The sequence below is a fragment of the Cynocephalus volans genome, chromosome 1, assembly GCF_027409185.1.
Source record: "Cynocephalus volans isolate mCynVol1 chromosome 1, mCynVol1.pri, whole genome shotgun sequence".
Classification (NCBI taxonomy): Eukaryota; Metazoa; Chordata; class Mammalia; order Dermoptera; family Cynocephalidae; genus Cynocephalus; species Cynocephalus volans.
Genome location: NC_084460.1, coordinates 183,192,905 through 183,208,515, shown reverse-complemented (window position 1 = coordinate 183,208,515; position 15,611 = coordinate 183,192,905). Strand labels below are relative to the sequence as shown.

The 15,611-nt window shown below is 39.7% G+C and overlaps 1 protein-coding gene across 3 annotated transcripts in view; it reads right to left on the bottom strand.

The window, feature by feature from the left end:
- Positions 1 to 15,611, bottom strand: part of DOP1B (DOP1 leucine zipper like protein B) — a 103,845-nt gene that overhangs the window by 1,316 nt on the left and 86,918 nt on the right. For all 3 annotated transcript variants that reach the window (XM_063100697.1, XM_063100704.1, XM_063100711.1), the window contains exons 28-35: positions 12,258 to 12,337; positions 11,912 to 12,021; positions 11,641 to 11,787; positions 10,562 to 10,623; positions 9,904 to 10,032; positions 2,208 to 2,344; positions 1,830 to 1,885; positions 1,435 to 1,596 (exon numbers count right to left, since the gene is read on the bottom strand). In XM_063100697.1, coding sequence (XP_062956767.1) covers positions 1,435 to 1,596; positions 1,830 to 1,885; positions 2,208 to 2,344; positions 9,904 to 10,032; positions 10,562 to 10,623; positions 11,641 to 11,787; positions 11,912 to 12,021; positions 12,258 to 12,337 — 883 coding nt within the window. The remainder of the gene's footprint in view (positions 1 to 1,434; positions 1,597 to 1,829; positions 1,886 to 2,207; positions 2,345 to 9,903; positions 10,033 to 10,561; positions 10,624 to 11,640; positions 11,788 to 11,911; positions 12,022 to 12,257; positions 12,338 to 15,611) is intronic.

Genomic DNA, 15,611 nt, shown 5'->3' with positions numbered 1-15,611 from the left:
ACATACCATTCCCATTTAACATGTACAATTCAGTGGCTTTTATGATATTCACGGAGTTGTACATCTGTCACAATTTTGGAGTATTTTTATTACCCCAAAAAGAAACCCTGCTCCCTTCAGCCATCACCCCCCAATCTCCTATTCCCTTGACCCAGCCAACCACTAATCTGCTTTCTGTCTCTATAGATTTTCTGGACATGCCATATGAATACAATCATATAACGTGTTCCTTTGTGACTGGCTTCTTTCACTTAGTGTAGTATTTTTAAGGTTCATCCATGTTGTAGCACGAATCAGTACTTCATTTCTTTTTATTCCTGCATAGTATTTCACTGTATGTATATACTTCATTCATCAGTTATTTATCCTTTCATGAGTTGATGACCATTTGGGTTGTCTCCACTTTTTGCCTATTATAAATAATGCTGCTATACACATTCATGTACATCAGAACCCACTTTTTAAATAACAGACTTTCTTTTGTAGATCAGTTTTAGGTACACAGCAAAATTGAGCAGAAAAGTACAGACATTCCCATCCCCATACACATACAGCCTCTCCCACTATCCACATCCCATACCAGAGTGGTACATTTTTGTTACAGCTGATGAATGAATGACATTGACTCGCCATTATCACTCAAAGTCAGAGTTTACATCAGGGTCCACTCTTGGTGTTGAACATTCTATGGGTTTGGACAAATGTATAATGACATGTATCCACCATTACAGTATCATACAGAATAGTTTCACTGCCCTAAAAATCCTGTCTACCTCCTTCCCCAATGCTTGGCAACCACTGCTCTTTTTACTGTCTTCATAGTTTTGCCTTTGCCAGAATGTCATATACTTGGAATCATACAGTATGTACCTTTTTCAGATGGGCTTCTTTCATTTAGTAATATGCATGTAAGAGAACTCACTTTTTAACCACAAACATTTTTACATGACTACTCTCTTTCCTGGGGTAGGACAGAGAGAAGGAGCCTCTGGGGTCAGCATGAAGTTAAATGTCTGAGCAGCTGTATTAAGCCTACAGGAAATGTAAGCCTAAGGGTCAAAGTGAATTGGAGAGGGCCTGCTCCAAATAAAAGCACTCATATTTAACTAAAAACAGACAAAAAAATCAACACAAATGCAGTGAGGCCCACCAGTGAGAGACTCTTGTTTCAGAAGCATTCAATTGCAAAAACCACCTAAACACACAAATACCACCCCTCCCCCCCCAACATATTCACAACCACCGCTGTGAGTCAAATTCATGAAATGACAGATGTTGCAAGTAATCTGAAACTTGGTATTCTCAGCTGGCTCATCCGCCACTGGAAACCCATACTGTGGCTTCTCATCAACTGCACTTGAAAGAACAAGTGAAAGTGCCCAGGAAAGAAAAATCACCTGCTTCAGAAAGGACACACAGTCTTATATGACTTACATTTGAAACAGTGGCATCTTGTCAGGTGGAAAAGAAAGTGCTGTGTCCAAGAACTTGCAAGCTGATAAATATAAGGTGAGTTCACTCTGGGGTATCTCCCCCATTGAGGGCCCATTTCCATCTGGGACTGAAACTTTCACTCTGTTTATTTTGTTGCTGTTTCTATAAATTTGTAAAGAAATTCTTGTTATAAATTCATTCACACCCGCTGTAGTCCATTCACCTATGAAATGTCCATAAGAAGGATTTTCCTTTCAAGAAATGTTCAAAATAGCTGGTCCCTCCCAAGTACTCGAAGAAAACAGTGTTTAGTATTAGATAACCCTGCATCGTAAAGCGATGTCCATTAGCCTTGGCCCCCTTCCACACATGTGCACAGACCTTGCACTACTCACCTCAATGATTCATCTTCCTCTTTCAGATCCTCTTCAAGCTGTGTAAATGTCTGAATCTTAAAAAGAAAATGTGCATTCAATTTACTAGCTGAGAGGTTAAATCTACCCAAATTTATATATCTATAAAAAACTAGTAAATAGTATCAAACGGTACAAATTAGTTGGAATAACTGACAGGTGAGAGATCAAATATGGTTACAGGATAAAATATTCTCTATTTAACCAAGAGCTGACTGTGTGCTACTAACCTATGTGCAAGTTAATTGAAAACAAACTTTAGATAAAATTTGATACCTATGAAATGGCATATTATATTTTAATGAAAAATCATTTTAAAAGCTCCAACCTTGCTTTCTAGAGTACAATACTTATACTCACCAATTCAGAGACCATTATTGGCCACAATGAAGTCAAATGTTGAGGAGATATTCTTAACAGCAAAACTCTGAAAAAAAGAAACATCTGAGCAGCAACTGTGGGTGTCTGTCCAACTCTGAGATTGTCTGTCAGGCGTTCTAAGGAAAGAAGATTTTAAAGATGTCACACAAATATGCAACTTGGGGTTTCTCATTAGACAAAGAAGAAACATAAAATTATAACTGCTTTGACATTTCGATGACCACCCTATGTAAGACATGAGTGTTAGGAGAATGTTTCTCTGCACACAGTCTACCCCAGCCTTCTTCTATGTGAAGTAAGGCAGTTTCAAGGCCCTTGTAAAAGGAAGTGAATCAAATGACTTTATCCCCCTGCCACAGCAGAGCAGAAAGACAGGATCTGACCCCAGAAATCCCTTGGATGACCAAGGACCACTTATATTTTCTTCTAAGAATATGAATTATGAGACACAGAAACCAAAGACAGCCCTTGGTGAGTGATGGGTTTTTATAATCATAGAGAATGGCTGCAGACAATACCATACTCGAGGGGTGATGGGTGGAAAGTGAAGCAGGTGAATAAAACAGATTTATTTCTGTAAAGTTTAGATTTGATGGCCATGACAAAACTTTAATTCCTTCAGAGGGGAGAAAAGTTGCGATTTAAACTTTCCAGTTCTTAACACTCAACATTCTTCCCCACTGAAGTAATTGTTCGTAGAATGATACCCTCCCTCCCCCCATAGCTTAAGGTTTCTTAGGAATGTAACAAATTATTGCAGCAAACAGCTGAACTATAGTCATCTAGCTAAGATTTGCTGTGGTACATTAGTAATGAACTTCTCTTTACTTGAGCTAGCTTAAATGTGTTTTTATTTCTTGCCTTTAAAAGTACCCTTACCACAGGCTGGCCGGCCAGCTCACTTGGGAGACATGGTGGTGATAACACCAAGGTCAAGGGTTAAGATCCACCCCCAACCACAGAATTAAAAAAAAAAAAAAAAAAAGTACTCTGACCAAAGGAAGAATCATGCATTAGCTCAGACACTTGACAATAAGTTGTGATTTTTAAAAAGTGGTTTTTGTGGTTGGTTCTGGACACGATGAAGTAAGTACATTAAATCTTGTTCCTTCTCTAATTATAATTAAAAACCTTGAACAAAATATATACACCAACTATCAGAAGACTGAAAGGTGAAGAAAAGAAGGCAAGGCTGGATAGGAACTTTAGGGACTTAAGGAATGACATGTAGTGAGTTCCCTAGGGTTTTTTATTTTTTATTTTCTTCTGGCCTGGGCATCTGAGAAGACTATAATAACTTGGAATGCCAAAAATCTTAACTTGAATGAGGAAAGGCAATCAAAACACACCAATGCTGAGATAGTATGGAGGTTGGTATTACTAGAAAAGGATTTTCAAGCTGCTACCTAAAAATACTCCAATAATAAATTATAGATGTTCTTAACAAATAAAAAATAAAAAGTCTCAGCAAAGAAATAAGAGACACCAAGAAGAACCAAATGGAAATTTTAGAATTAATAAAATACAATCAGAAATACGAGAACTCACTGGATGAACTTAATAGCAGAATGGAGATGACAGGAAAGAAGGAAGTTGAAATGGATTCAAGCAATTATTCAAACTGAACAAAGGAGAGATAAAAGGTTGAAAAAAAAATTGAAGAGAATCTCAGAGACCTGTGGGACAACAGAAGATCTGACATTCGTGTTATCAGAGTTCCAGAAGGAGAGGCAAAAAAAGTACAGGTTGGAAAAATATGTGAAGAAATAATGAAAACTTCCCAAATTTGCTGAGACATAAATCTACAGATATAAGAAGGTGAGTAAACTATAAAAAGGATAAACCCAAAGAAATCCATGCCAGACACATCATAAGCAAATTTCTGAAAACTAAAGACAAAGAAAAAATTCTTGATAGTAGTCAGAGAGAAATGACACATTATCTAAAAGGGAACAATAATTAGAATGACAGCAGATTTCTTGTCAGAAACCACAAAGCCAGAAAAAAGCAGCATATTTTTAAAGTGCTAAAAGAAAAGAACTTCAACCCAGAATTCTATTTCCAATGAAAATATTCTTCAAGAATGAAGGTAAGCTCCCCACCCCAAAACCAAAATGAATGAAGGTGAAATAAACACAGTCTAGAAGGTAAACTAAGAATCTGTTGCCAGCAGATCTGCTCTAAAAAAAGTGGCAAAATGAAATTCTTCAAACAGATAGGAAATGATGACAGGACTGATGGAGAATAGAGCAGTGGTTTCCAGGGGTTAGGGGTTGGTGGGGGGTGTGACTATAAAGGGAATGACAAAAGAAAGTTGCTTTGTGTTGACAGAAGGGTTCTGCCTCCTGGTTGTGATGCTGGCTACAAGAACTTATACACGCAGTACTTTCACAGACCTAGACACACACACACACACACACACACACACAAACACCATGTGACACACACACACACACACCATGTGAAATCTGCAAAAGACTAGAGTTAGTGGTTTTATTCTAATATCGATTTCCCAGACCTAGACACACACACACACACACACTCACACACACACACACACACACCATGTGAAATCTGCAAAAGACTAGAGTTAGTGGTTTTATTCTAATATCGATTTCCCAGACCTAGACACACACACACACACACACACACCCATGTGAAATCTGCAAAAGACTAGAGTTAGCGGTTTTATTCTAATATCGATTTCCCAGTTTTGATAAAGAACTCTGGTTACTTGAGACGATATCATAGGGGAAGCTGGACAAATGATACAAAGGAACACTTGGTACTATTTTTGTAACATCTTGTTAGTAGCAAACAAAATACATTTAAAAAGCAGTTTGTACACATGGGGCACATTTCATATTGGTGATCCAAATTAAACCTAAATCCCTAGATTATTTTCCAGCCAAGATGAGCTATTTTAGAATCTAATTTTCTTCAATCTCTAATATTCCTTTTTTAGCTGAGTGATAAACCTTACAAGCTTAACCAGTCCTTGCACCACTGTGACAGGCTGAGGAGCCCCACATAGGCTGGGCCCTTAATGTCCATGAGCCCTTGTTTCTCATCTGTGAAACTAGTGATAGCCCTATTCTACCCACCTCAAAGGGTACAAATGTCCTGCTAACGACCACAGGCTATCGGCAGAGGCCAGTGGGCTCAGATTTCAGTCCAAGTTTTGCCAATTAGTGGCAACAAAACCTTTGGCCGGTGCTAATCTCTCTGAGTATCAGTATCCTGATGTAAAACTAGAGCTAATATGTACATGACAAAGAGGAAGACTTAAAGATGGGAGATACTCATCCAGCTTAAAGGGAAGAGAGCATTTCCTCTACATCTTTTTGATTCCTTAGTCAGAAGTCTTTGTGAGGGGTGATACATGCTTTCATCTAATTTTTTTGGTGGCTGGCTGGTACAGGTATTATAACACAGTGCTTTAATCAACCAAGCTAACTGGCCAGCCTCATCTCATTTTAGAAAAAGCATTTCCCTCTTTTCTTAAAAAATTGCTTTGGGTTTATAGTTTCTTTTGTGATCAATGTAAAATTAAAAAAATATTTTTTTATTATATATATTTAAGGTGTACAACATGATGTCTAGATATACTTATCTTGATATACACAGTGATATATAACTACCTTTCTTTTTTGTGGTAAGAGTACCTAAAACCTACTCTCTTGGCGAATTACCAGTATATGATACAATATTATGAACTATAGTCCTCACGTTGTGCTCTCTAGACTTATTCATCCTGCATAACTGCAACTGTGTACTCTTTAACCTGCATCTTTCCACTTCCCCCACCAATGCAAGATTTTTGTCACTCTGAGCCAAGATGTGTGGGACTGCTCAGCTCCCCACCCCATGCATTCCAGTGCTACTTAATGGTGCTATAAATTATAGGAAAAGGACCCAAAGGTTATCCCAGAAGAGAAATGTTAGAAGTTCTCTATTCCTGCCTGTTTGGATTAGGCCTAAATGATATACTACGGTATGCAGTTTGGAAGCTTCTGGGTGCATCTACTCCTTTGAGGAAGACGTGGGCATCATTTTTCCATGAGCATCTCGAGGCCAGTGAAGTGTCCCAAGACTGTCAAAGAATGCTCTGGATTCAATCATCCCAGGACCTCATGGAGGCTGAGCCTATCAAAGGATGGTCTTGGGGACAATGACAATATGTAGTAAAGTATGTTATAAACTGTTAGTAAAAAATAAAAATGGGGTAAAATATTTTTTAAATTGTAGTATTTTTAGAAATACACACAAAGTGGAGAGTACTAATTTAGAAATTCTTCTTTCCCTAAGATCCAGAAACCCACCTCCTATTTAAGTCAGAATGATGCTGACTTTATTATATATATATTACATAAATAAGTATATTTGATATATATTATAGTAACATTTTAATATTACTACTTATATAATCATATAATTATTAACAGCATTGTTATAACCATAATATCAATATGTATATTATAATTATATAATATATCATTATAATGTTATATTCTATTAATATATAAAATATATATGCTATTACATTGCCCCTGCTTCTCTCTCCCTCTTGGAGGCATGATTTCCCAGAACTGCTAGATGTTTAAATCCTGCCATGGTCAAATTCTCTACACCACTGCTTGAGAAAGGCTGTTGTCTATTTTCTTTGGTTCTGGCTTTCATACACTTAATGTGTCTCTCTCTAGCTCTCTGGGCCTCACCCTAAATGCAAGAGGCATATGTGATGGGGGATGAAGGAGAGAAGAAACAGGTTTATGTGCGCTCAGTCTGAAGAGGCACCAAGAGGAACACAGGGCACACTGCTCACATGCTCTCCTTTTCATTTTCTTCCTCTCTCCTCTACTCCACTAACGCTCCCCTTTAAGACCACCACCCAGCGGCCAGTTCATGAAGCACTCTTCCAGGTGCTGCACATGAACTAAAGGAAGCATGATTCTGCTGCTCTTTTTCCCCTCCATATCTTGTAGGGATACAGCCAAGTTCAGCTTTGACCCTGCACTCGGCCAAAGGCTTTGGGTGTCTGCCATCACCTTTAGGGGCACTCCTAGTCACCATCTGACCACATCAGCCTCCTATTGGTAATTCAACAAAGGCATGCCCCTTGGACTTGAATATCTGCTTTCAAATACCTTAAGGGTCCAAGATATTACGAGGTGAAAATCTTAGGTGCATTACATGTTGAAATTATGTCTGCTGAAGTATAAATGTATTTTATTATTACAAATATAAATGATCATAATTAATAATTGTGAAAACTGTTAATGTCTTGAACTAAAACCATTAAGACCTTTCCAATAGTTAGCCAAGTGGGAAATAGGTTGATGATTAGTATTAATATTAAAAATCATCAAAATGACTTTAGGAAGAGTACATACATTGCGAGCTGCCAGGGCTTTTTTTTTTTTTTTTTGGGCATTGCTGGTATGGGGATCTAAACCCTCTACACTGGTGTTATAACACTGTGCTCTAACCAGCTGAGCAAACTGGTCAGCCCTGACAGATGTTTACAAGAAAAATTTTTTAAAAAGGCACAGTAAAAAGACTTATAACTCCAGGGGCGGGCCAGTTAGTTAGTTGGTTAGAATGTGGTGTTGTAATACCAAGGTCAACGGTTCAGATCCCCGTACATGCCAGCCATAAACAAACAAAAAAAGATAGCTAATTCTGAATACAACCCAAATGCCCTTCCACTTGTGAATAGGTAGACAAACTATGGGATGGAATACTATTCAGCAATAAAAAGGAATAAGCTATTGATAAATGCAACAAAATAGATTACTCTCAAATACGTTATGCTAAATCAAAGCCAGACTCAACAGCTGTACACTATATAATTACATGTATATGATGTTCTGGAAAAGACAAAACTATATGGACAGAAAGCAGATTAATGGTTTCCAGAGGCTGGGGTTAAAGGAAGGGGCTCACTATAAAGGGACACAAGGGAACTTCTCAGGATGATGGCATGTTCTGTATCTTGGCTGTGGTGGTGGTTACATGACTGTATGTGTTTATCGAAATTCAAAGAACTATATGTATAACCAAAAGGGTGACTTTTACTACATATAAATTATACCTTAAAAAAACCTGACCAAAAAAAAGCATTTATACCATAATTCTATTATTTGTAGAACTGTTTGTTACACTAGCCTTCATAATATTAAACAAAACAAAACAAAATCCTTCAAGAATGATATTAATTTTATTTGATTCCATTCAGGCTATGAGTGTTAAGAAAAGTAAATTCCTATTTGGGAATTCTCTCATATCTTGGAGCAGTGTGAATTAAAAACAGAATGTCCACTTTGTCATCTCCACATTTTATGAGTGAAAAAAACCCTCCAAATCACGTACGATATCTGTGATAATTCATTTTTTATATTGACAAAGAATATAGTGGATATGAATAAAAGAAAAAAACTGTTAAGGAAAAATTAGGTACTTCTCCAAAGTCTTGCCCCTCCACTGGCCTTGACAAAGTACTAGCTAAGGGAGTCTAGTGAACAAAAGTCTCTTGACAGCAGGAGCAATCTAGCAGGAGACAGTGCTGAGAAAGTAATATTCTTGCACTGCACTGTCAGAGTTTTAAAAACTACATAGTGATAATTAATAACATAACAATAATTAATTTTAAAATAAAGTTTCAGATTTACTGATATGTTTCTGAAGTTCTCTCATTATGCCCTTGTAGAGCACTCATTTTAACGCCAACTATTGTGCCAAAATGTGCTGTGGAACCCTCTAGCAGTCGCTCATCTCAGCCACCTATGGGTCTGTGTGTGTGTTTGTGGGGGAGGGGAGTGGGCTAGGGGAGGGGGGGTTGGCTCTGGCTACGGTTTTTTTTTTCTTCTTTTTAAAAATTTTGTCAATATACAACGTAGCTGATTTTCGCATCCCTTTACCAATTCCTCCTTTCCATCCTCCCTCTTCCCCATCGCATCATATCTGTTCACTTGTCTTAACAAGTTCAAGTTGTTGTAATTGTTGTGTCTTCTCCCCGCCACCCCCCCACACCATTTGTTTGTATATTTATTTATTTATTTATTTTTAGCTCCCACAAATAAGTGAAAACGTGATATTTCTCTTTTTATGCCTGGTTTATTTCACTTAATATAATTTTCTCTAAGTCCATCCATGTTGCTGTGAATAGTAGTATTTCATTTTTTCTTTTATAGCAGAGTAGTTTTCCACTGTGTAGATATAACACATTTTCCTTATCCACTCATCTGATGATGGACATTTGGGCTGGTTCCAACTCTTGGCTATTGTACATAGTGCTGCAATAAACATGGGAGTGACTGTTGCTATGGTTTGAATATCTGTCCCATCCAAAACTTTCATGCTGGAATTTAACTGCCAGTGTACTCATCTTGAGAGGTGGGCCTTTAAGAGGTAATTGGGTGAAGAGGCCTCCATCCTTAGGGGTGGGATTAATGCCATCATTAAAGGGTGAGTTAGGTCCCCTCTTTCTCTCTTGCCCTTCTGCCTTCCGCAATGTGATGATGTAGCAGGAAGACCCTCATCACATGCTTGCCCCTCGATATTGGACTTCCCAGCCTCCAGAACTGTGAGCCAATACATTTCTGTTGGTTATAAATAATCCAGTCTCAGGCATTCTATTACAGCAGCACAAAACAGACTGAGGCAGCCGTCTTACCTTGTATCAATGGAAGGTAAAGGTGATATTGATCAAGTTCTCCACTGAAGACAGCAAAAGCCTGGCGCTTTAACAGCATGGCTTTCTGCTCAAAACTGGAGAACAGTTTTAAAGAACTGCTCTGCATGTCTAGAATATAGCAAATAAGTTACACTTAGTGAGAAAGCCACGATTAGAGGTAAGTGATAAGATGTTCATGCTAGTGTAATTCCTGTCTTCCCTGGTGAAAAATCATGGTCTTGATTAAGTAAGGGCATGTGATTATTATTCCCATGTGTATTTTTAACAATACTAATTTCTTTAATGATACTTAATGATAGGGCATTAAAGAATATATGAGGTGTAGAAAAGTACTTGTAATAAATTATGGAAAACTTATTACTTTCAACACAAATGTCAGCATGTGAACCTAGCTGCTTTCAGCAGTATTTCTCTATAATAAAGCTGTAAAAAAGGCTGTCAAGGCATTCTTGTCAGTAGACTGCAACTGGGAAGACTCTTTCATTTAGTCTTGACGTTGTGCACATCACATTACAGTCTGCAGCTTAGGGAGCACCATAAAAGGTTTGAGGAGGGTTCTGAAATACGTGGTAGAAGCTGATTAAGATGGCATTGGCCTTTTAAAGTGTGACTTATGTGCAAGTAACATAGAACTTACTCATTAAATCTTTAAACATGGTTTTCTCATGAGTCAGAAGATGGTCAATAATGGACTTCCAACTGGATATTAAAAAAAGCAAAATTAGTTAAATATGCAATGCATGATAGTCTGACTAAAGTATTAAGGAAATAATATGCCCCTTTAAGATCTAATAAAAACTGCTTTCTAAAAAGCAGTTAGTGACACAAAGAAATAGTTTCTGTATAAGGGAAAGCTAAGCAAAAGCTTTAGTTTATAACCCTAACAGACGGAATGAATAACCGCCTTTCCCAGCTTACCATAAAGAAAACATAGATTGAAAACGTACTCTGGCTTTTTCAAAGGCTGCCCTTAAATATGTTCACACAGGATGATGTTCATACGTTTGTGCTAATGGACAGAAGTGGGGAGCAGTGAAGATGAACACCACCCTGAGCTCTTACTTTCCAAACGGGCTGCCCCTGCAGAGCAGTGGCACCACTGGTAGCCACGGGGCACTAGGCAGCTTGCTGGTGGTGGCAGGGCAAACTTTCAGGCCCACAAAAGCCTGCCCCACTCTCCACCCCCTCCTCCCTTGTTATTAACAAAGACCTGCTTGGCCAAGCCAGAGGAAGAGTTCCTAAGGGGTCTTCTTGATCTCTGAGGAAAAGGTACAGAAAGCACATGTTGTGTCTGTGTCTCAGGGGATCTCCAGTGCCAGTGCAGTGCCTGGCCCTTGCAAGATCTCAGTGTGAACTTGCAGAGTGTAAGCAGACAGGTGGGTAAAAATACTGCCAGGGTCATCAGTGGGTGCTGTCATCTTAACGCTGGCCAAATATTTTGAGTACAAGATAAAGAAGCACTGACACCCCATATTATGCTCTTTAGAAATAATATGCCCCCTTAATTAAATGAAATTCCTTTGACAAAAGGGCACCTTTGTATTTTTAAGACTTAGTTCCTTTCCCATGAACACACGGTTAACACGAGAGCCTGTGACAGTACTGTCCTATGATTTCGGTTGATGCTGTGGGTCTGCTTGCATTCAGGAATGAGAATTAACTACTCTTTCCACTGCAGATTCAGAGCACATTTTTTATCAGGAGATCAGTGCTTACTGAACACAAGAAGTATCCATCTGGAAGAAAGCAGGGTCCAAAAACAACTCCAGCACTTCTTTTTTCCAGGCTCGTTTTGTGTAGGCATAGCCGCTCAGGGCGCTCAGTAGCTGGGCGCTGGCCCGGAAGCTGGGGGCATTGTAGGCGCTACACAGGGATGGGAAAACAGAAGGGTCAAGGTCAAAGGCTGTCCAAGCAAAACCACCTGATTCAATTCTCAAAACATATTTTTCTGCCCAAGCATGGGATGAAATGGAGAAGACGACATTACCTGTGATTGCGTAAGTAAGGAAAAACGTAATAAAGCAGACGAGAGATTAACGGCACTGCTTTCTCCTTCTCATCACTTCGGTAAACCATGTCCAGGAGAGAAGCCAGCACCTGAAAGAAAAACACTGTAAGGAAACAGAACCCAATAAAGTGAGTGACAGTAAGAATGACAGTACGAACCGAAGTCCTCAAAGCATAACCAACAGAGAAAACTCCATGGCGCACCTTGGGGATGTCTGTGCTCACCTGGGAGGTGCATCCCACACCCAGTGGCACCTGAGAATGAGTGAACACCTTCACAACCATTCAGGACAGCATGAGGGATGGCGAGTCAGGTGTGCACTTACCTCTGCCAGAAGAAAGAGGGCTTGCACGCTGTATACTGAAGGGGTAGATGCGGACACCATTGCTGAGGCCGTAGCAGTATCTGGACAGAGAGAGGCTTTCACTGTGGCAGACAGGTCACCACTTACTGCCCCCAAAACATCACATGAACATGAGTCATGAGCTCCTGCCTTTCATACTGATTGTGAATACATATCTCAGGTATGCTTCTCTGTTCACATTCAATGTCAGGAACTCCAGATATTCTGATAAAATAAATTATCACTGACTCACTATCTTCCTCCCTGTTTCTATTCTTATCATTTCTGGAACTTCAGTATCCCCTTAGATGATCTATCTAACATCCTGGCCTCTAAGCCCCTTGACCTCTTCTCTTCCAACAATTTTTCATTCTGCTTCAGCTTAGCCACTAACTGTCACCACCACACTCTTGACCTAACCAACTTTCAAAACCTACATGTCCAAAATCTCGGTTTCCAGCATCTTACTCTGACTACTGTTTAGGCGTTTTTCTGAATCTGTGTACAGGCATCCAATCCCCTGAGTCTATCACCTTAATATCCAGCAGCTCCCAAGGCCCTTTACTCCCCCCACCTCTCCACCCACCCCATGGTCTACCATCTACCTGGCAAACACCTTAACTCTTTTGTTTCTCTCTTCCTCCAAAGCCCTCCCCTAGAAAAACACAGTGCTGGCCAAACCCAATGATCTGTCTATGCAGTTCTGTGTAGTTAAACGTTTTGAAGAAAACTATACCACTATGCAACTGATCTCGCTTTAATTCGTGACTATGAATCTTGAAAGGGACCTGATGCTTCCAACAATCCCACCACATGCTCCCGGGTGGTACGCTGGCTTTCCACTCTCCAACATAATTCTTTTACATCCTCGCTGTATACCTATTAATATCTAACCCCTTCTCAGCTGGTAACCTCACCTTATATTCTACCGAGAAAATTAATGCAGTCAAGTGGGAACCCCTCATTTTGCCATTATGTGTTATTAATCCAGGAGCGTGTACATCCATGTTCTCTTCCTTGTCCCCTGTTTTAGCTCCTATAAAAGAACAATAATTCCATTTCTGATATCAATTCTGGCCCTGTGGCCACAAAGGATTTTGATTTCTAATTATGCTTTCTCTGTCTCGTATTAATTTCTTCCTCTGTGCTGTATTGTTCCATCATGTGCAAATGTACTTCAACTTAAAAACAAATCAAAACAATAAACACTCTTTGGCCCTTAGATCGACTTAGTTAGTGCCCCACTGGCAACTAAGCTTCAAAGAGTTATCTACTTTCACTGTCTCCAGCCCCTCACTCCCATCTTCTTCTCCACCTACACCACCAAGTGTTCTCCTCATTGTCCTGACCACCCACCCCAATGCCTTCCATACTGCCAGATCCAGTGGGTCCCTGTCCTATCTTACTCTCCTTCTCCACGGTCTTCCTCTGTGTTACTACTCCCTCCTTCTTTAAACACTCTCTTCTCCTAGATTACCTGACTCTGTGCTCTCTCTTGCTTTTTCTCCTACCCTGCCTAATCGTCTTTGCTGGCTCCTTCTCTTTTCCAGACATCTCAGATTTAAGACATGCAAAACCAAGCTCAATTTCCTTCTCCAAATGTTCTTCCTTCAGTCTTCTCCACCTTAATAAATTGCTTAAGCCAAAAACCTAAGTCATCCTATATTGCTTTTTTCCCCCCATCATATCCAATCCATGCAAGTCCTGCTGACTTGGCATTTCAGTCACCTCCTTTGGCCCTGCCTTCAAGCCAGTATCACCTCCGGCCCGAACCACTGTGGAATCCTTTTAATTGAACTTCTGGTTTCTGTTCTCATTTGATACAGCCTGTACTGCCCATGGCAGCCAAAGTGATGTTTTCTAAAGATTGAATAAAATTGTGTCATTGCTCTAAATACTTTAACAGCTTCCCACAGCAAGTGGGAGGAAATCCAAGCTCCTTACTGTGCTCTCTAGCAAGCCAGACAGCCTTCAGGCCCCATCCTCTCTCTGATGTCTTCTGATCACTCTTATTAAGCAGCAGCCACACTGGTCTTCAAAGCCCACTCCTACCTCCAGGACATGCCATCCCCTCTGTGCAGTGCCTTCCCAGATCTTTGTAGAGCTGCCCTCTTCATTTCTTGGTACAACTGTTACCTCCGTGGCGATATAGTCTGTAACATCTAAAGTGGCTTCTGCCCTATTCCCAGTCACTCCTTATCACATTCCTCTTACTTTCCTCATAGTATTAAGCACCACCTAAAATTCTCTTGGTAATTTACTCTTTTTTGTCACTCGAAAACTTATTTTGAAATAATTTTAGATTTTCAGAAGAGTGGCAAAGATACCCTTGGTAATTTACTTTTTAATAATCACCTTGCCCATGTCCCACGAGAGCAGAAGTTCTGCTTATTTCGTCTGCTGAAAATAGCACCAGCACCCAGAACACAGCACGTGACACCTACCAGACGTTTCTCTCCAAGTTTATACTTAAGAACCTGCACACCCACTGCATGCTGAAAAATTTTAATTGGAGAAAAATACATCATGTTGAAACCTCATTCTGTATCATGCTTTTTATATGGCCAATATGTATTCACATAGTTATGATCCAACACTCAGTTGTTTGGGTACTCTATAATTTGCTAATTAACACTTACTAAGAAGCTGAAAAAATTACTTCCAGCTTTGGATTTCTATGACTTCTAAATATTAAAAAAATCCAGGTGATCATTTTACTACAGTATTGTCTTGACTTAACAAAGTCAACACAGTTGCACTATGTTGAAGTGTTTAATCGGCATCTCAGTACACATAACAGAAACAACCAAGGACAAATTCACAAAGTGAAAGACTCTCTTTCCCCAGAACCACAACTGTAATCTACAACCACAGCCGAGGAGGCATTAAGTGCTGGCTTATACTAGCAGATGGTCTGCACAGCAGTAACAAATGCGGCAGAAGTCACGTTCATCTGCCCAGCACCCATCCTTCCTCCTCTGGAAGGACAACCCTCTTTTGAGTGACAGCCCATTTCGTGAGGCTCCAGTCCTTCTTTCCCTCCTTTGGGTTAGGCACTTGACCTGAGAAGAGCTGTCATGGTCTTGCGTGAGACTTGATTAACCTCACTTGAGCACCTGGCTCCTGTTATGGCTAAAACCTGCTACTGACCCATGCGCTTTTCACGCCCATGAGCCAAAAAGTGCTTTGTTTTGTTGTTTTCTGTTAATCTACTTTTTTTTTTTGGTGGCTGGCCAGTGCAGGGATCCAACTGTGGACCTTAGTGTTATGAGCACCACACTCTAACCAGCTGAGCTGACTGACCAGCCTATTTTCTCTTTATCTAAAATAGATTTC